We start from the raw sequence: 20067 nt of genomic DNA on the forward strand, positions 1-20067 counted from the left end.
CCATGCCTCCACCGCTATCAAGCAAAGTCTAGTCAATGAAACCCGTGTTTAGTTTGTTGTTTGCCAGATAGACGACGATTTCAACAGTTAAATAATTTGTCTCTTAAGCGAAATTCTGATTTATTTGCAAGTCTAAAGACATCAAACCAAGTACGATCTCAGCTACAGGTAATTTCCAAGTACCTAACCAGTGTCAGCCAGAGTTCAGGCGCGGATGATCATTACAACACACGTTCCAGCACGGAATATCAGCTCAGCCCAGAGGTCCGGATTTGTTGATTTGAGGTCATGCTCCTTCGATAACGTAATCAACCAATTTACATGCGGAAGCACAGTGCTGCAAGTTTCCCATGATTGAAAACCCGTGCTTCTCCTCTTTCGTGACACCAGGAAGGTCACACGGTTTGCCTGCGTCTATTGGTAAGGCGTCTGCCGGCGTGGTTGGCATGGTGGCGATCAGAAGCGAGACCGGCGTGCTCTTCGTAATGCGAGCACGACAATAGGAATATCCAAGAGCTTTAATGGATGGCGTATATGATGAGATAGCCTTACTAAATGCACTCTCCGTAGAACCCAGAGAATGCACCCCAGCAGCATGGAACGGCATAGAACTGCCAAGCCCCATCCCAATCCACCATATCCAAGGCAGGTTATCTAACATGTGGTCTGTACTAATTGTGTTAAGAACAAGCTTAACACAGACATCCCACAGCTAGTTAAGGTACTTAAGGTACTCCTTATTCTTCCGCGGCTGCTCCTTCCTGCGCACTTCTCGCCCTGTCTACTTCTTGCCCAGCTAGGCCTTTGCGTCTAATGCAAGCAGGCGTAATAGGTAAAGAGTGCGGATAGCAGATTTAGAAATAAGAATCGCGTTGCTATAAAAGTCGGTGATATTGACTACCACGATCGTGCCGCCTAGAGCACACTCCTGCATCTTAGCCAGCGTCTAACCGAGTAAAAAGCGCTTATAGCCGGCAAAGCGGCAAATCTCCCTAATATAATCATCAAGCTCAGCCATAGCTTACCGACGCCGGTTTACTGCTTGCTTGCGCCCTATGCCCTGTTCACGGTCGTCGACTGACTCATTGACCTTATCTCGGAGACGTTCATACCGACACGCGATGTTATAGTAATCGTGTCGCAAAGGCGACAGGTCACCACAACCGTCGACAAGCTAGCCAAGGATAACGGCACGGCCTCTTTCGAGGCTCTCCAGGGCGCCAGCAGACTAACCGGTTGCAAGCAAGCAAGCATAAACATTTGTAGAAACGCCAGCAAAGGTGGACATAACGAATTACTGGTTGCTACGGTCGAGAAGTTTGGTATTAATAGCCGGCAAAAGGTCAAGAACGTCCTGGCTAAGCGGGATGGCGGCGTCAATCTTTGACTGTATGGTGAGTAGTGAAAGACATTAGGCCGCAGCTTGGACTCGGTGGAAAGGAGTGGCAGCCTCGCAGCTCCAGGCGGCCTAGAGGTGCGAAGAAGCCTCCTCTAAGTCTACTATCTCGCCTGTCCGCTCAAACCGGCTTGCAAGCTTGTTTCCAAGGTTGTTCAGACAGGCTGCCCGGTTTAGATGGTCGGCTAGTGTCAAGTCGACCACTTGCCTAGCCAGTATAATCGCTTCCTCTAAGTCGGCTATCTCGCCTGTCCGCTCATACCGGTTTGCAAGCATAATCCCCAGGTTATTTAGGTAGGCTACCCGGTTTAGATAGTCAACTGGTGTTAAGTCAACCGCTTGCCTAGCCACTGTCATCGCTGCCTCTAAGTCGGTCATCTCGCCTGTCCGCTCATACCGGCTCTGAAGCTTGTTTCCCAGGTTGTTTAACCAGGCTGCCCGGTCGGGATGGTTGGTCGGTGTCAACGGAAACAGTTGCTGCCTTGCAGGGCATGAGAAGGAGCCACGTCACTGGTGTCAACCTCCCCTGCTACCTCATACCATATGGCTTGAATCTGAGATTCTTCGGCCGTGGCAGAGAAATTGAGTCTCTAAGAGGCGTACTGAACCCAAGGGGAGGGAGAGAAACCATGCAAGCTGTTGCAATCCACGGTCTTGGAGGAGTGGGGAAGAGTCAACTAGCACTTCATTACGCCAACACGTCTCACAATGCTGCAATCGTAAAATCGGTGTAATGTATCAACTGAAAATCTGACCGAGTGCCTCGTCGTGGTTCGATACAACTGGAATCCGTCTATTCTGACACCCAGACCTCCATCTCCCTCGGTTTTAGATATATATTGAGTGGGTCTTTCTCCCACATAAGGTAAATTTTACTCCTGTCGTCCTATCCCTTTGTTCCCTCTGACGGTTTAATATCAAACTTCCACACTAATTTAGCCAGTGTGAGGCGCATCTCCGCATATGCAAGGCTGTAACATGGTGGACGCGGTTGGAAGTTGTGTGGAATATTCTAGATGTAAGTGTGATTGCAAAGTGCCTTTGACGTACTTCTTCCCAATACAGTTCCGTGGGCCAACTGAGAACGGCTCAAACACTTCTCTCTTATCAGTTTCGAACCGAGGGTCGCCGAGCCATCTTTCGGGAATGAATTCCTCGGGTAGCTTAAAGTGATCAGCGTGGTGGCAGCTGGACCATTGCCAAATCTCTACCATAGTCTTCTCAGATCATTAGCCAACAAGCCAACTTGTCAGGATATGGAATTTAGCACTCACGCCTTCGGGGACATATCGGCCAAGGATTATATCTCCTCCTTTGGCAATGACACGAGGATGGCCGCCGGGAGCTGGCGGGTACAGGCGCAGGGCCTCGTCCAGCACTGCCAGCATGTACGATTGCGTTGCCGTACCCCATGTTGGGGCTTCCCGGAGGAGACAAGTCATTTCTGAACCAGTTTGGAGGAACGCAAGACGTTTTGTATCCTTTCAACACATGATATGAAACCCCACGGCCTGGTCTGAACACGGTCAACCATACTTCCTCCAGCCCATCCAAAATCGACAACCAAACCGCGCCGTCCAGTGTTTCCCAAGAGGATATTCCCGAGGAGCCGGGCAAGAGAGCCACAAGGCCAAAGACAAAGTCATCGACCAAAACACCGAAACAGAAACCCTCCGCAGCAAAACTCGCCGCGCCGGCACCGAAAACTCGAACACAGCCAAGACGCAATGCTACCAAGGCCAACGAAACCCCTCTAGAGGATCAAGAGCCCGAGCCCGAGTCCGAGCCAGCGCCAGCAGTGCCAGTGCCTACGACGAAGAAGGCGAAAAACCGGCGCCAGAGATCGCTAGAGAGGAATCGCGTCGCGGCCTCCAAATGCCGCAAACGCAAGAAGCAGTGGACTGACGGTCTAGAGCAGAAGAAATCTGGCCTCGAGTCAATCCATCACGAACTCCAGGCAAAGTGCATGAGTCTGCTGCAGGAGTCGTCCCAACTGAAGAATTTCTTGATCGGCCATGCGAGCTGCCAGGACCCGAACATTGACATTTGGATAAGAAATGAAGCCTCCAAGTTCGTGCAGAATCTGCAAAAGAAACGTCGGTTGAACAGTCTGTTCTCCGTCCCAAGCCTCGATGGTAAGTTCCTCGAACCATGTCACGAAGCAAATGACCAAGAAGTCGACCTCCTCACCGATGACACCCGAGCTGACACGAACAGGAAACAGTTCGGCCTCTTCGAGCGCCAGCCCTCTGACGGGCACTGCCCTTGAATCGCCGGGCCAAGCGAGCCTGGACCTAGACATGGACGATTTTTCCGGCAGCGAAGAGTCTTCAGAAGACGACCTGGCAAATTGATGGCAACGGTTTGAAGCAAATGGTTGTTTTACACGCTGTACAAAACAATGAACAAATTGTTACGATGTTACGACTTGACGACCCTAGGCCCCGGTTATCAAAAGCAGTAAACGCCCCCGCGTGTGGACTCGGACGAGCGATGTGAAGCTGTTCCCCCTATGCTTTCACCGACGCCGAGCATAGTTTTGCGGCCTTGATGGGATGGATAACAGGGATGGGAGTTTGGGACACGGCCACCCATTTGGACCAGTTTTTGCCGATATGGAGAGGGTTTCTTGGCGAGCGAAAACGGACTGGGCTTCTGGGCTTTTCCATGGCGTTTCAGGATAGGAGCCACCCCCAGGGCATGAACCCTAACCCTAACTATCTCGACCTTCCTCCACTCTGCCTATTGTTCCGGCATGCCACGGCCCGTCCCGCCACGCCAGCGCAAGTCAGCCAATTGTGGTTGTCTTCCAGACATGGCCAATTCGCTGGTTCACGTCGACGACGGCATCCCGTCCGATCTCCGCCGGGAAAGCCGTCATGTACGCCGCCGTCAATATCAAGTGGTCAAATACCAGAGGATCAGATAGCGCAGACGGATGACATCGTATTAGTTTCATCCGACGAGGAATTTGATGTGGAGGATGACAGTCATGATTGTCGGTCGCAGAAGAGAGTTCGGGCACTCGAGTGCGCTAGTCTATTGGGCATCCGGGTGCCCATGGGCTAGATGCAGAATGTACACATGCTATAGGGTTATAGTTGCCCTTTTCGCACTTTGATCCACTGGGCGTAATAAAAGTGAAGTGAAGTGAATAGTGAATAGATATCCTAGATGGGGCAGTTTATAAGAATTACTGTACACGATCAAATGAGATGGCCAACCCTACACAAAATGCGAGACGTGTATGGCAAGCGAGTTGACCCGTTTAGACTCTTCTCCGACCAGGAGAGTGAAGACGTGCGCATACAACAACGAAAGTAGTCAATTCATTCTTAGGTGCAGAACCACGACGTGATATCGAATGACAGAGCTCTCCTGGACTTCTAACTGACTAGGACGCGTCGGTCAACCAACTCGATAGCAGGACCCACCTGGCACCCACTAGCGTCCACCCCTTCACATTTGCAGGTTTCACAAACCTCACTTTCACCGTTGATTGGCGTAACGATGAAAGACGTAAAGGGCCGTTCTTTCTGAACCAGACAGAAACATATTGATCTGCATTCAACACCTCACTCTACTTGGTCAGAATCCAGCCCACTATGAACGACTCTTCCAAGAATAGTTGAGGACAATAAGTCGGTACTTGTCCAATAATCCTCGGATTGAGGGCGACCATGGACATGCACAAGATGAGGTCCAATGGCCTAATATTCGCATTTGCAAGCCAGGACAAGGAGTCTGTTGATGCTCGTGCGGATGAGGAGGAGGAAAAAAATTGCTTCGAGAAGTCCTGTTTCGTACCGTCTGCTATTTGGGCAATCTTCCGAAGCCAGAAGATTATTCCAAAACATCACTGACAGAGGGGATCTGCCATTCCCGCAGACCGACAAATTGAGAGCGCTCAGGAAGAAGACCAGAGGACTCGATTATTGCAGCTTTCGGGACAAGAGATTGAAAAACAGAACAATGTCAATCAGCTTGAGGCAGTTTATCGGCAGACGCAACAGGAAACACAGTGGCTGGAGGAGGACCGACAAAGGTTGCAATCTGCGGTGGACAAGCTTACAGTTAAACACCGCCAGCTCACAGAGGAAGAGCAAGTAAAGACAGGATTATTGGTGGACGCGGAAAGGGAACGGAAATCTGTCATTGATAAGCTGCATGAGAAGGAGCTTGAACTCAGGCAGAACATCGACCACCTCGAGACATGCCTGCGGCGACTTCAAACGAAGATTGATGACGCCAAAGAGGATGAGAAGGAGTTGCAGTTGAGGATTGAGCACCTAAACGCTATTGGAGGTGAGATAATGGACAATGGTGGAGGGCAGGAAGGGCCAAATGAGTCCCAGGTAGAGGGGCACCAGATCGAGAGAGTTGAATTGGGAACGATGGTTAGGCGAGTGCTCAACGTGGATGACGAGCCAGCATTAGAAGAATCCAATGCACCAAGCCCTTCCCTTCCAGGGCCCTCCTCGCCCAGTGGGGCAATGATTCTGAGGGAACGGCCAGTGAGTGTGCATGGTACGTTTGTTGCGCCGACCCAATACTAACTTGTGCAACAGGAGTCAGTCGAAGAAGTGAGTATAAAATTCAAGGTTTTCGAGAATGGACATTGGAAGGTAAAGCATGAGATGATGGTAGACCCGCGGGAACCATCCGAGGTCATGAGAGTGGCTATCAAGTATATGCGCAAGAAATTCGGGTTGTTCAATAGCAATAGTAAAGTGCTCACGCCAGAGACGTGTTTTGAGCGAGTCACATCTGACGGCACATATAGTATTCACTTGATTCCGGCATGGACACTTGACAGCAAAGAACGTAGAAAAGACGCGAAGCCTCGCAAGCGTATTAGATGACGATATCCAGTTAGACAAGATATGCAATATGTCCTATCTTATATTATGTGCCTTCCGTATGTTGTCAGCACGTTGTCTGTAATGGCTGTTGCCAGACAATCAAGCAGGTGTACCAGCCTGGGTGTGGACAGGCGATTGTGGATGGTATAGTGTATGCTGTCCTAATTTTCAGGACAGCATACACTATGCTAGCTAACGCACTCCGGTGTCTTGCTGGTGCTATGCAATATTTCATGATGTCCAGAGTATGCTGTCATAAAATTGTGGCTAGCGCGGTTTCGCTCTGACCAATAGGTGTGGTGAGCCAGTCATAGGGAGTGGGTTCGGAAGAAGTAGGATCTGTGTGACCAGACCTTGAATGACTTGGACTAATCCGGATCCATATAATCAGGGTCTACTTAGTAGCCAGAAATGGACTAAAAGCGCAGGTTTACATAACTGGAGTCTAATGAGGAGCCGAAAATGTGCCATAAACACGGGTTTACGCAGCATGGGTCAACATAACCTGGGTCTATAAGGATTTTGGTCTATGTAACTGAGGTCTATTGTACCAAGGGTGGACTATAAACGCAGGTCTGTGTAACTGGGATCTAAATAACCTGGTTCTACATGAACTGGGTTTGTGTAGAAAACAATCGGTAGTAACGCCATGACCGACCCCTGTCGCACTCAGACCAGTATTTAAGCAGAAGATACACCGGTAATTCCCTCCAGATCCTACAACTTCAATCATCTGTTAACATGTTGCCTTGTATTCAGGTGCCTCCAAAAATAATCAGGGTAACGAGAGACGGTCGTCAAACGACTCGCTTCACTACGATGGAAACTGAGACAAAGCTGAGCTGTGAAAAGTTGGATCGGGAGCGCAAAGTAGCAAATCAAGCGATGCGAAGGCGGGAAATAAAACGCTTGGGCTTGGGAGCTCTGTTGGATGACGCTGAAGCCACCGTCGGGCTCACTGGCTCGATTTTGCGCCAGTTAGCTCGGCAAGAAAATGCGCTCCTCGAATTGGCAGAAAATGACAAAGATGTGGATGCAACAATGAAGAAGCGACGGAGTGCCCGGGTAGAGACGAGCGAGGCATTGTACACAGGAGTGAGTGATGACCTCGGTGGTCGCTTATCGAAGAGGATTCTTTAAGCTAGATGTGATGCATTTTGATTTTGGCAGTGACTGTCAAAGTATTTGAGCTATAAATACGCACTATTCTATGGATTTGATGCCATGCTATTTGGTCTACACGTCCCAACACGGAGTCCTGACCTAACCTGTTAGGTTAGAACTTCCAACATAGTGCCCTTCATAAAATCTGCCGCATTTCATTGCGCCAAAAAAAGAGTCTAACAAGACTAAGGACATGTAAGTTGCGGACATTACTTTCCCACCATGAGTACGAAATTCTTATGCATTCTTTACCTATGGCCGCGAGGCGCTAAGTTTAACGCTATGAGTACAGGCAACATAGTTCCGAAAGTGGTCTAAGCTTGTCAACTTTAGATTAGCATCCCTAAATTTCGGGTGGTTGCACACAACTATGTTAGAGGTCTTTATAGTATCTAGATATTCGCGGTCAAAATAATCATTTATCACCGCAGGACGGCAATAGGAGAAAGTCCTCTCTCTAATAGATAAGGTATTATTACTAATGCACTGCGGACACTATATTCTTAGCATTAGGAGGGGAAATATATCCCGCTCTAGCAACTTCTCCTTTATAGAAATATCTTTAAAATCCTAACTTATTGCATTGCTATTTAAGACTTTATAGACTCTCTTGCGTTTAGTAGTTTCTCTTTTGCTGCTTAGCATAACTATTAACTCTGCTACTTTAATGTAAAGTTTATAGTAGTCTTTATAGCTCTACTTATCTACTTGCTAGTGTTATAGTCTAGCCCGATTGGGCCATCGCAGGTGCTAGCTGCAGACATACCGGTTGCTCCGGGCCCTTTGGCCATTACGGCAAAAGAGTACGAATTGAACTAGTCCCTTGTGACTGTTCAATCTAGCACTATACAGGCTCCCTTGGTTGCGCGCACTAAAGACTAGACTGGGCTTAAGCCCAGACCTTTACAGCTAGTAGTAGAGTAGCTTAGCAAGCTAAGCTTGCTTAGGTATATAGAGGTTAATAGCTAGCTCTAAAAGAATAATATTCGCTTTATTATTACTTTCGCTAGCAAGTTGCCGCTCTATCTCCTAAGTAGGATAGTTATAGAAGTAGTACTATTAATACTATTTACAGAGAGTTTTCTCTTATTATATCTGCTTTATGCGGATTATCTTTGTGAGTTCTTATATCTAGTCCTTGTGTTTAGTACCTTAGATTTAATATTGTCCTTTCTTAAGCTAATCTCTACAGGCCTTAAGTTGTGCAATTTCTAGGTCTAGGAGCAACTTTCTTAATACCTCTATAGGCACTATATTCTAACTAGCTTACAAATCTTAAGTTATGCTTATATGTGTAAATAAATTAATAAGGCAGTATTTAGTTAGTTTATTAGTAATAACCCTCTTAAGGTAGAACTAAACCTTCTTGTTTATATATACGCTATTAAAAGTAGCCTATTTAGGGTTATACTATATTATTTAATCCTAAATAGCATCTAAAGCCCTGCCTAATAATATTAATAGTTAATTTATTTCTAAATTTAACTATAGCATACTATATATACTATTAGCTTTATTTATAGCTTCTCTGTAAAATGCTCTTAGCCTAAAAGCTTACTTAAATCTAGCATCTAGTATTTAGCGCTATATATTATTATTGTTATGGATTTAAGCGTGACGCTTGGATCTTAGGGAAGAAGGAGACAGGCAGGTGGGAAGAGCTACCTAAGAACCTACTATAGGTCTAGACTAGAGCTTAACTAGACCCTATAAGGGTGCCGCTAGGAATTATACTAACCCCTTTTAGTCTTCTTCTCTTCTCCTTATAAGAAAAGTTACTATTAGTAATACTAGTCTATAGAAGCTCTTAGGCTAGTCCCTTATATACTTTTCTTATTAATACCTATATAACCTAAAAAGGCAAAGAGTAAGATAAGCACTCTTAGTCTAAATATACTAAGTAGTTATAGTAGCATTAATATGCTTATAGGTAGCTAGTAGATAGAACTTAAAGCACTCTAGAAACTAGTTAAGAAGCAGGCAGTAGAGATTAGCAAGCTATAATACTAGATGCTAGCTAGCATTAGGGAGGAGCTAGCTTATAACTAGCTAAAATGCAAACTACTCCCTATAGAGGCCCCCTATAATAGCAATAAAGACTCCTTTTATACCTAGAAGAGCCTAATAGCATATAAGTTAGAGGCAGACTAGAGCTTTATTAGGAACTATTATAACTAATAGTTCTTTATCTACTAGAACCTCTTACTAAAAGTCTAAGCCTAGGTAGCCTCCTTCTTTAAGATAGGCGCCTTCTTTAAATACTAGCTAGAATGCTTTCTGTATTACCTAGATAGCATGTATATAAACCCCTATTATAAGGAAAGAGTAATAACTAAGCTTAACTAGATAGAGTAATCTCGAACACGCTGCTGCCGCCTCCGGAAATGGCGGCACCCTCAAACGGGGAAGGTGCACTTGCCGCCACTGGCGGCCTGGCCACCGATGCCCCACCTTTCCATGCGACAGCATATATAGACTCGACCTCCCACAATCTCGCCGGTTTGTACTCTTGACTTCTCAACCCTCCAACAATCTACTGCTTCTCGTCCCTAAGACCCGCTTGGTATCCTTGTGCCTCGCCATGTCCGTGTTACGCTTGGTCTGAGTCCTTTCATTTTGCATCCTTGCCATGATGCATTCCCGAGTCCAGCTGGTGTGCCATGCTTAGGTGGCCAAATGGCGCACCACGTTTGCTCTCCCACTCTCTCGAGCTCGCCCTGATATCAAATTATCTGATGTTCCCCGGACAGATAATTGACTTCTTTTACGTTTTCATATTATGGAGTGATATACTCTGCAAAACAAGGGATCACCATCTAAGTACGGCCGAAAATCGTTCAATTCAGTCCTACAACGTTCTTAGTCATACTGACCTTGAAACAGCAGCAGCCTTGATTTGGGGACTCGGCCGGCTGCCCATAGCCCCTCCAATAGCAAAAATGCCTCATTCATACCCTTTTCAATGTATCTACCAACAGTTCGACGAGCTGAATCAAGCTGCACAGTACCCATCTGGCATGACACGTCACCCGGAATTGGGGAAGGGCTGGAACTTCTGACAACGGAGACTCCTTGAGCCGAGCGAACGAGCTGAACCGAGCTAGTGGATTTTGAGGGCGCGACACGTCATCAAATACCTAGAAAGAAGGAACTTTTGAAATTGATACCCCCTTGCAGTCGTGGTCTAGTCCAACGTCCGGCCCAGTACAGATGTGCCTCGTCATACCGACTCTGCGGGGCCGTTGATGGAGGGTCAGGCTGACTTGGCGGATCCAGCCAAGGCGTCCTTTGCGGCGATATTGCTTGGACAAGAGACGAGTCCGGAATTGCTTCTCAGAAGGTGCCGCTCGTTAGTTTCTTGATCGGCGGGCTCCAAGGCAAGAGATGGTAAGACTTGCTTCGTGGATGTTAATGGCAGTGTAAACCGGACATGGGGGCCTGCAAGCGACACGCAATACTACGAAGACGGCGATATAAGACTTTTGAGTCATTTTTGAGGTACATAAAGCTCTACGCACCCTCGTGTGCTCATTTGGACAAATATCTTCATTTGGAAAGCTTTGCATTAGAAATTCATATTTATGTCATCATGGCAACTCCTGTTTCACTTCATAACCAGCACTTTTGGATTCCGTCAACGCACGTTCACATGAACTATTCTGGCAGAAAACGGCTATCCTCCGCTCAACAGCAGAGTTCTTCATCACTAGATATCGCTGGAAAGCCGTTACGTAAACCATCATCACGGTCAAGCAGTCATGTGGTCGACGATCAGACGGCGAAAACGGACGAGATTATATCAATACCATCCGATGAGGAATCTGATGTGGAGGGTGACAGCCATCATAATGAGTCGCGGGAAAGAGCCACGCATATGTCGTCAACCCAAGCGAGCACGCTTCGTCAAGGTAGTATGATGACTGTATGCACGAAAAGCCCCAGAATATTGGCTTGGGATGAAAGCACTGGAGCCATTGACAATCACGAAGCATCAGCGGATGCAGTTTTTCTAGAAAGAAGCACGGATACTGCTCATGCTTTGCCTTCTCCTCGGGCTAGATCCGTGGTGCGAGATGAGGATGCGGACTGCGAGCAGAGAGCTTCGTCCGTGCGACAATCTTCTGCGGTCCTTGATTACACCCCGAGGCAAATCGAGAAGGCATCAACCAACGTATCTCTTTCAAACACTGCCGACAACTCTAAGCACGCACATCCGGACGACACTCTTCCATTAGTCGAGGCATTGGCTGCATCTGCCAAGGAACAGATTGGAGACACTCGTCATGTTGGTACGTAGCTGTGGCATTTCAAATGGGTTAATCAACACTAACCAGACTCCTAGGCGAGCACAATAGACAGTCTAATCGCGATGACGGCTACGAAGGCGCCGGTGCACCATCTTCCCCCTCAGCCGCCGCATACCAAGAAGTTCCTCGGGGTCCAAGCCCAGTTTCGGCACAGTCTACAACTTCCTCTGCGGCTAGTCCCTTTCATTCGCCACTAACGCCTGGATCAACTCGTGCCTCAACGCCGGCAGTGTCGCGACAGGTTAACATGTCATTAAAGAACCTGTCATGTGATCTGGACCCTATGCAGACAAGCTCCTCTCGGGAAGCAACTGAGGATATTGTGAACACGCTTGGAGATCCACCTCCAGTGCAGCCTCAACTTCCAGATAGCTTCAATGCCGAATCAAACATATATGTACAGATTAATGACAAGAATATGGAAACGCGGTCGAGCAAACCCCCTTCTTACCGGCGAATCCGACCTACAACAATGAACGAAAAATCGCAGTGGCGCGACAGGGACGATCCACATAGGCAAGACGGTGTCCGTAGACAGAGCGACACTGAATACTGCCCTTCATCAACTGACGATGAGAACGAGGATGACGACCGTCAGGATAGTGACGATGACGAAGTAATTCAACAGCATTCACGCAAGCGCCGTAGATTCGGTAGCCCCTCTATTGGACCCAGAATGCCCAGTAAACGGCACTGTCCTGATACCTCGACAAGGGAACGTCGGCCACGGGACATGCTCCTCTCTGCTATATCGCACCCCTCAACCGACGGTATCGACGGTGTAAGAGCGGAGTTTGAAGAATGGGCCTTAGAAAATGTCCGGCTAAAGCGTACCATTGTTAACGACAGAGCAACGTTCCAGTTACAGTTCGACTGGGACTTGTGCATGAAACACGGCTACGCAGTGCACCCAGGGTCCAAGAGAAGTCAGAAGCGAGGAGGACACAGCACGAGAGCAAGGTTTACACCGGAGGAGGATTGCCTGCTCAAAAGTTTGAAAGAGGAGCTCGAACTTTCGTGGGCAGACATTCATGCACAATTTAGCGCCAAATTTGGATGGCGTTCAAAAGAGGCTCTTCAGGTTCGTTACTGTACAAAGTTGAAGTTTCGTGGGTGATCTCTGCCTAAAGGCGAAATTTGTTTTTTAGCACCTATGAATAATCGTTTGCCCCAATGGCTTAGATCAGTGGGCCAAAATCACTTTGAATAGGAAGGCGGGTTGGCCCAGCTTGAACACAGTCGGCCATCTCATGCGGTCAGCTATCTTTGAGTTCATGGACATTGGACATCTTGAAATAAAGAGAGTGGGGTAATTCTAGCTCGTCAGGCTATGCAGCAAGACCCTAAACTTGGTATTTGAGCCGCTGCAAAGGTTTGCACAGTTTGGGGGACGTGCATCGCCTTGCGTAATAATGGGACACATTATACTGCGAAGATTGTATACAATATAATACAACAACGAAAAAAAATTGATTTACGGCGACGACTCCTGGAAGTTTACGGCGGCCCGGATTTAAGAGCAAACGCAATGTACAGACAAAGGCTTCAAGTCGTTAATGTAGAATGCGTACGAAATATGGTACTATAGTGTAGACACTATGCAGTCAAATAAGTGCTTAGCATTAAAGCATTATAGGTCCAACACAAGAAACCATCCAAGGCAAAGCATTTTGCAAAAAGCAGTAAGTGATCAAGTGGTGCCTACTCTGAGCACTAGTGACGAGGCGAATAATGAACACTCTGGCAGAAGTCTGTTAACAGCGATCTACATGAGACCTGCTTTAGGCGTAACCATTTCTTGACCGCAATGAGTAGCTAATCAGTGCCCTGGATGCAGCTCGGTCCAACTAACAATGTCTATCGTGTGATATTCGTGTTAGGTTACTGAGTCTGGCAACAAGATTCGGCCCATGATAAGATGGAAGCCAAGTTCAACAGCATGATGTTTATTGAATACACACTTGATGGTTTCCCAAGCTTTGCCTGTATCTATACAAGGGGGTTCATAATCCTCCGCGAGCCTTGAGCTTTGTACATTATCGCACCTGGGGCGACTCTCTTGACGCGTGGGAAGCTAGCTGCTGCATCGCTGATGAAGTTGATGAATTTCTGTCCACGAACGCTGCTGCTCTTCCTTCAACATAGTAATCAAATTGTCTTCGTCTGGGGTAAATTTTGACCTTGTTCTAGAGTAATCAGTTGTGCCTCTAGGACCTGACTCGTCGGGCCTATTGCGCTTTTTGGGAATCGCCCGACCAAGTTGAGAGCGTGTGGCGCATAAGTTCCAGTCCAACTGCAACTGAAGCGTAGCTACACCATTCAGCGTGATACCCTTTAGCAGGACGCTATGTAATGGCCATTCCTTGAAGTTTTGCTATACTGGTGCAATGATGAGAATCGTCGTTGGAAGCATCGGAAGCTGGCGAGTCGGGACCGTTCAGTGCTGGCGTGGGATTGTGAGTTTCAGCCCAGTATAAAACCGGAATCACGACGGACCCAGTTTCCTAGCTTGAAAGGGTTCCTGAGCTGTGGCTGCTTTAACCTGAGCAGTTCCTGAACCTCAGGGAGCCCTCCTGAGCAGCCCCTGAGCAAACCTGAGCAAACCTGAGCAACCTCCGGACTTTCCCTGAGTTCCTACACGTTTCTGAGAATCGAAAGATTACGTGGACTCTACGCGGCCTTCATGCACACGCCCTTTTAGGCCCGCTTCATGTGAGATAAAGAACCAGCAATCAACCAATTGTTTACTTTGATTTCAAGAAATTACATAAGATTTATGACGATCCTCGGTCTGTCTGATGGTTGCCTAGATTAATCTGAGGACGTAATGCTGAATTGGACTCATGTGAGTCTTCTGATCGTTATGATGGAAACTCATGGAATCATGAGGCTGTACGCAGTCTTCCCTATTACCCCGAGTTCTTAATATTACAGTACCTATGGTTCATGTAGAAAAGACTTCCAGTGCGTTATTTTCATCAATCCGGCTCTCTGAAAGCGTACTGAACTCGTATGATACCTGCGACAAACTATCGCCAGCAGAATCATGGAGGTTTGTCTTGGGCTGGCCACACAGCCAGATGCTAGACTACGATCACTTTGGTCGTGCGAATATGAATTCATCACCATAGAGTATATTCAAAGAAGATCGTTTAAGTTTTCATAGATATTCTAATAACCGCGTACGCCTCATACACTAACAGGTATTCCAAAAGAAGTAATGGCCATGGGTGGACCGGGTTCTGCGGAAAACGTGATGTCGAGAGAATGCAGCTATCCTACACAATGCTTCAAATCATTCTTAATTTCGTCGTGTCAATGTTGTCTCTAACTTGGCATTTTATTTTGCTCTATCCATCGTAGAGGACGGTGACATCATTGACGCCAGCACCAACGATATTTCCTCAGAGTGTAACTGGGATGCGACAAACCGCGAATATTGCCTACATAAACGAACCTATAGTTATCTGCAGGCATGAGTTTAGGTTGCAAGCCCACGGAAAATTTGCCGCCACAAATGGCTTTTTTGGTGATAAGGTAAATTAACTGACGCAGATGGAGTTGGGTTTGCTCCCCAGGTGAGGCAGGAACAGACCCCGCAACCTGGGCAACCCTGGGCAAGTTCCTGGGCCGGCTGGGGAACAGGGTGGCATGAGTAGACTGGCCTGGTCTGTGACTAGTGAAGAATAGGGTCGTTAATGGCTTCCAGCGAAGCTAGAAGCAACGCTGCAAAATACACCTCTGTCAACAAGGAAGAGTTGTAAACGTCCGCCATATACTACCGTTGTAATATCCAGTGAATGACTAAAGAAGACAGAGCAGCTTTCGTCGCTCGCAATAAGGCCGGAACTGGCTCCACGTAACGCCCTGAACCTCCAGTAGCAAGTTTGCAGCGTGAATTTGAGGTGCAGGGTCAAAGCGAGCTGTTGTGGGGCCCATGAAATACTTTTCGGAACTTCGTTGGTACCTCTTATTCACACGGACATCCATTTAGTGCTCAAAGAAACAGGTTAATTCCCCGCCACCTCAAGCTGATTCTACATGCCTAAGTACAGCTAAGTACAAATAAAGTAGATGCTGTTCGACGTGCCTGCCCAATCTGTTGCGGGTGCCTTTGACACCCAGCTACGATGACAAGATCGTCCGAATGTGTTGTCCATAATGCATTATTTGGTATTGATGTACCACTAGGACGGCAGAGTCAGCGGGACAGGCCCATCAAGACTTAAATGCAGCATCGGCGCACACATGCTGCAATGATCGTATCGTGGGCTGGCCATCCTAGCACCAGTCTCCATGCCTTGGCACACTGCAAGCAACAGGCCGAAGCGCTGGAAATGCGGTGGATCGACTACATGAGAGAGCCCGGCATAATCAATGTGCCTTAGTGTGGCGAGCAAAGAACTGTTCTCGTCTGACCAGCGGAGGGGAAGTTAATTCCATGGAGATAGGCCTTTACATGTCAGAGGTCGTCATTAGAAACCAGAGCCGAACAAAACTTCTCAGCAGCTTTTATCGACACTTTGGTGCTACATCATCACAACAGGAACGCAGGCGTCGACATTGATGCCCTAAATAGCCCATACGTTAAGCCTGATATCTCTCTGAGCCCTTGGTCTGACAAATCGCATGGCTGACGATTGCACCAACTCTGCAACTTATACCGCGGGATATAGAGGCAGTGAGTCGACCCTTGGTTTTCACCAGCTAGAATTCCCTCGTTTCTCGCTAAAGCTGCTGCCGCAGTCTACGCTCCAGTAACCAAGCACTAGAAATAGCGCAGGAACGGCGGTAGGGAAAAACCCTCGAAGGAATCAGCGGCTACTCGCACGTAGCTTGCCTTCAGGGCGAAAAAACCTCCGCAGCTAGCCACCGTTGTTTAGAAGGGCAGACCCTTCCAATACCTTACGCCTGCCTTGGTTCCGAAGGCAGTGAAGGTCGAGGTGTTTGTTGTTGGGGACCAGTATGCAGGCGAAAATGAACTCTCCTAAGGTCTTTGTCTGTTGCTGTTAAGGCCTAGATGGGACCACAGCGCCGGATACATGGTCGGGTGGCCTGCAAAGCCTAGCTTCCACTAGCGAGCTGCTAACAGCTGTGGGGTAGCAGGAGTTTTTACAGGGGAGAGTTGTGGGATTGGGTTGTAACACAAACGAGATGGAAGTATAGGGTAGTATGTGGTTGCTTGTTTGAAGCCACCTGGACATGTTGACAGATGTGCTGAAGCTGTTGTTTATGGCAGCAGTCAAAACTAGCCAATAAACCATATCGAACTAGCAACTCCTCCCTGCGACCATGCATCCTGGCTTAACAGGGAAATTATGGTTGAGAAATACATTAAGCACTATGCTCCCTGTGTGGAGTAAGGCGTGACAAAAAATTAGACAGTAGACAGACAGTGACGGCGCAACATAGTGCCGCTCCACTTGAGGATTGCCGACAGAGTGACGACGTCTAGACATTTGACAACAGCGACCTGTTTGCCACGGAAGTGATGGCTGGTCGTGTAAAACGAACGGAAGAGCCAGAACTTGCCCAAGACCAGGATACGGAGAATCCCGGTCTTACTATGTTTACACCTGTGTGTAGCATCGACCCTAGTACGGCTCCGCAAATCATCCCTGTCGACAGAGGGATTTGGCGACAAGGTTACTATTTCCACCCTACGGTTTGACACATCCACTGCCCTGGCTGGCCATGTTGCCAAGCCGAACCCTGTTGCTTTGCCCATGAGTCGTAGCTTCTCTGGACCCATGCTCTGTTTTCGTTCCAAGCCGATAAAGAGAACAGAACTGCCATCGGCCAGAACATGCAGAACGCCCTGTATCCCATCCCTGTTTCGTTTTCATCCATTCCATGACTACCGTCGAGCCTGAGAAGACCGCAAATATCCTCACAGGTCTCTTCCAAGATTTCCATTCTCTTTGGTGGGTTTGCTATCGGAGTATGCTCGAAGCAGCTTACACCGCCTTCATTCCCGATAACATCAAAGGAGGTTTGCCAAATTATTATGAGTTGGCAAACGCTCAGTTCCACATCTGCGGTACTCTGCCACGGGTTCTGCCCGACGCTGTGAACCCGACCGCGATTGGCTCCATTACCTTCCGCGTGCAAAATGGTCGGGCCGCTCCAGATCGTAGGACCTTCGAAGAGCTCCATTTCCCTTTTGCCCAGGGGAACGAGTCCTTTAAGTATCAGCGCACGGCCTGAGTGCTCACTTGCATTATAGTTCCATACTTTGCCGCATGCTATCTTGCAATCATGGTTGCGTAATGAAGTCTGCCTCCCTTTCCCACCATACATGAAGCAGAATGTGCCACGAGCTGGAGCTGATAGCGCTGTCAGGCTGGTTGTGAAGCCCGAGGGACACCTCTTCTCTGCAAGGTATTTCCAAGTATTATCAGTCATCAACAGAAGCTGACCAGGATCTACTTTGTCGGTACACAGCTGTACTTAAATCGGCGGGAAACAGCCGGACGCAGCCGGATTTGGCCGGTCATTTTAAGCACTAAATGGCTTTTCACGTGGATGAGGAGTATCAAGGACGTTTCGAAAAGTACTTACATGGGCCTGCAAAGCTCTGCCCCGCACCGAACAAGAACTTGTCCAAAAGTTGCCGCTACAGGCTTTGTGGACAACAGTTCGAACCTTCGCCACAGCAACAAACGGCTCCACTCAATGCCTCTTCTCCGAACGCGTTTTGCGTGTCCAGCTCTTGTCCCAAATGATAACCCTAACATCCGCCGCGCAAATAGTCTAGTACCCGTCAACGATAAAACGCAGCGCGGCACGAAACTCTACTTTAGTGAGACATGACGCAGACCCCGGACCTGTAGCCAAAACGCCCGGCGAATAGCACGAGAAATATATTAAAATGGGACGTAAATCGAGGAAACGGCGTCGATGTTCCATCGAGGAGGGTCGCGTTGGCTGCCCATTCACCGTGATTACGCTCACCGACCAGAGCTCCGAACGAACATCCGAGAAGAGGAAACAACATCATGGTGACAAGGTTGACAGGCAATTCACCCAGCTCTCACCCTTCAAGCCGCAAGGAAAATTCATATCGAATCAAAGCATGGACATGTCGTACACAATAGAGCCGTGGAAACGCTGGCAGGATATGACGCGATATCACACCTTTATTCGTAAGCTGCAGTAGTTCCCATTGTGCAATAACGTATGAGGGAAATCCACACAAAGCTAACTCGTGGGAATGGTGTCTATTCCTACAGTTAACGGGCATACATACCGAACGGACGATTTTGTATACGTTGGCAACGATAACTCGATCAAGGCCCAGAAGGCAGCATGTAGAGACAAGGACAGAGGATCATTGCCACAGTTGACACAGCATTGGGTCGCTAAAGTTCTAGAGATCAGGGCGGCGGACGAAAACCACGTGTATGCCCGGGTCTACTGGATGTATTCCCCGGACGAGTTGCCCCCTAACAGTCGGCATGGCGAGGAGACGATTGAAGGTCGGCAGCCATATCATGGGCAGAACGAGGTAATAGCTTCGAATCACAGTATGAATATGCAAAAGTGTCTCCTTGTGACTATGGAAGCTAACTATTTTCAGTGGATATTATCAACGTCGTCAGCGTTGCCGCAGAAGCCATAGTGCATCAGTGGATTGAATCAAACGACGATGAAACTCATGATACTTTATATTGGCGGCAAGCATTCAATATTGCGACACTGGAGCTCTCTGTATGTCCACCTCACTTGGCCTGTCCTAACTATAGAAGTCTCACGCTTCACTTAGTCAGCAGAGTTGATCTGCAATTGTCGCACCCCAGCACATCCAGATGAACTTTTAGTTGGCTGCACAAGTCAAGACTGCGGGCAGTGGTTACATGAGAAATGCTTGCGGGATGCTGTATTAAAGAGAGTATACGACCGCTTAGGGGGCGGGAAACAAAACAGTCCAGAGAATGTCTCCGATAAAACACTGACGGCATCTCAGATAACGCCTCCAAGCTCTATAGTTGATGGTGGGAAAGATTCGTCAAACCTGTTCTCGTCAAAAATGAGCAAAATTAGCAGTAACGAATTATGTGACGGTTTATTCACGGCAGCACTCATTACGAAAGACGGGCCAATGCATTGGGAAATCACTGATCATAGGCAAAACCGTGCTGAAAATAGTGGCACTTGGAGGGAACGCGTAGACTGCCTTACTTGTGGCACAACTCTTGACTAAGCTACTGCTCGATGAGCCATAATGAGATATTGCAGGCACAACGCCATCAATTAACTCGTATTAGAACGACAGCAGGAGGGTATGATGAGGGAAATTGAAAACAAACCATGTGCCATTTTATAAGGGGCCAAGAGA

The 20067-nt window shown here is 47.9% G+C and overlaps 5 protein-coding genes across 5 annotated transcripts; all 5 read left to right on the forward strand.

The window, feature by feature from the left end:
- Positions 1-2807: 2807 nt before the first annotated feature.
- Positions 2808-3750, forward strand: VFPPC_16877 (basic-leucine zipper (bZIP) transcription factor; the record flags this gene model as incomplete). Its single annotated transcript, XM_018294630.1, has 3 exons — positions 2808-2872; positions 2942-3531; positions 3614-3750. The coding sequence occupies 3 exons, from the start codon at positions 2808-2810 to the stop codon at positions 3748-3750; spliced, it is 792 nt and encodes a 263-aa protein (XP_018137461.1).
- Positions 3751-5076: 1326 nt separating this feature from the next.
- Positions 5077-6258, forward strand: VFPPC_10496 (hypothetical protein; the record flags this gene model as incomplete). The annotated part of the gene is made up of 3 exons (XM_018288860.1): positions 5077-5199; positions 5263-5910; positions 5965-6258. The coding sequence occupies 3 exons, from the start codon at positions 5077-5079 to the stop codon at positions 6256-6258; spliced, it is 1065 nt and encodes a 354-aa protein (XP_018137462.1).
- Positions 6259-11011: 4753 nt separating this feature from the next.
- VFPPC_10499 (thioredoxin reductase) lies at positions 11012-12846 on the forward strand (the record flags this gene model as incomplete). The annotated part of the gene is made up of 2 exons (XM_018288862.1): positions 11012-11711; positions 11765-12846. 2 exons carry the CDS (start codon positions 11012-11014, stop codon positions 12844-12846), a joined length of 1782 nt encoding a protein of 593 aa, XP_018137464.1.
- A 4736-nt stretch (positions 12847-17582) lies between these two features.
- Positions 17583-17936, forward strand: VFPPC_14772 (hypothetical protein; the record flags this gene model as incomplete). The annotated part of the gene is made up of 1 exon (XM_018292540.1): positions 17583-17936. One exon carries the CDS (start codon positions 17583-17585, stop codon positions 17934-17936), a length of 354 nt encoding a protein of 117 aa, XP_018137466.1.
- Positions 17937-18600: 664 nt separating this feature from the next.
- VFPPC_14773 (BAH domain-containing protein) lies at positions 18601-19932 on the forward strand (the record flags this gene model as incomplete). The annotated part of the gene is made up of 4 exons (XM_018292541.1): positions 18601-18874; positions 18962-19255; positions 19309-19439; positions 19495-19932. The coding sequence occupies 4 exons, from the start codon at positions 18601-18603 to the stop codon at positions 19930-19932; spliced, it is 1137 nt and encodes a 378-aa protein (XP_018137467.1).
- Positions 19933-20067: the final 135 nt, after the last annotated feature.

This window comes from Pochonia chlamydosporia, assembly GCF_001653235.2.
Source record: "Pochonia chlamydosporia 170 chromosome Unknown PCv3seq00011, whole genome shotgun sequence".
In the NCBI taxonomy this organism is placed as follows: domain Eukaryota; kingdom Fungi; phylum Ascomycota; class Sordariomycetes; order Hypocreales; family Clavicipitaceae; genus Pochonia; species Pochonia chlamydosporia.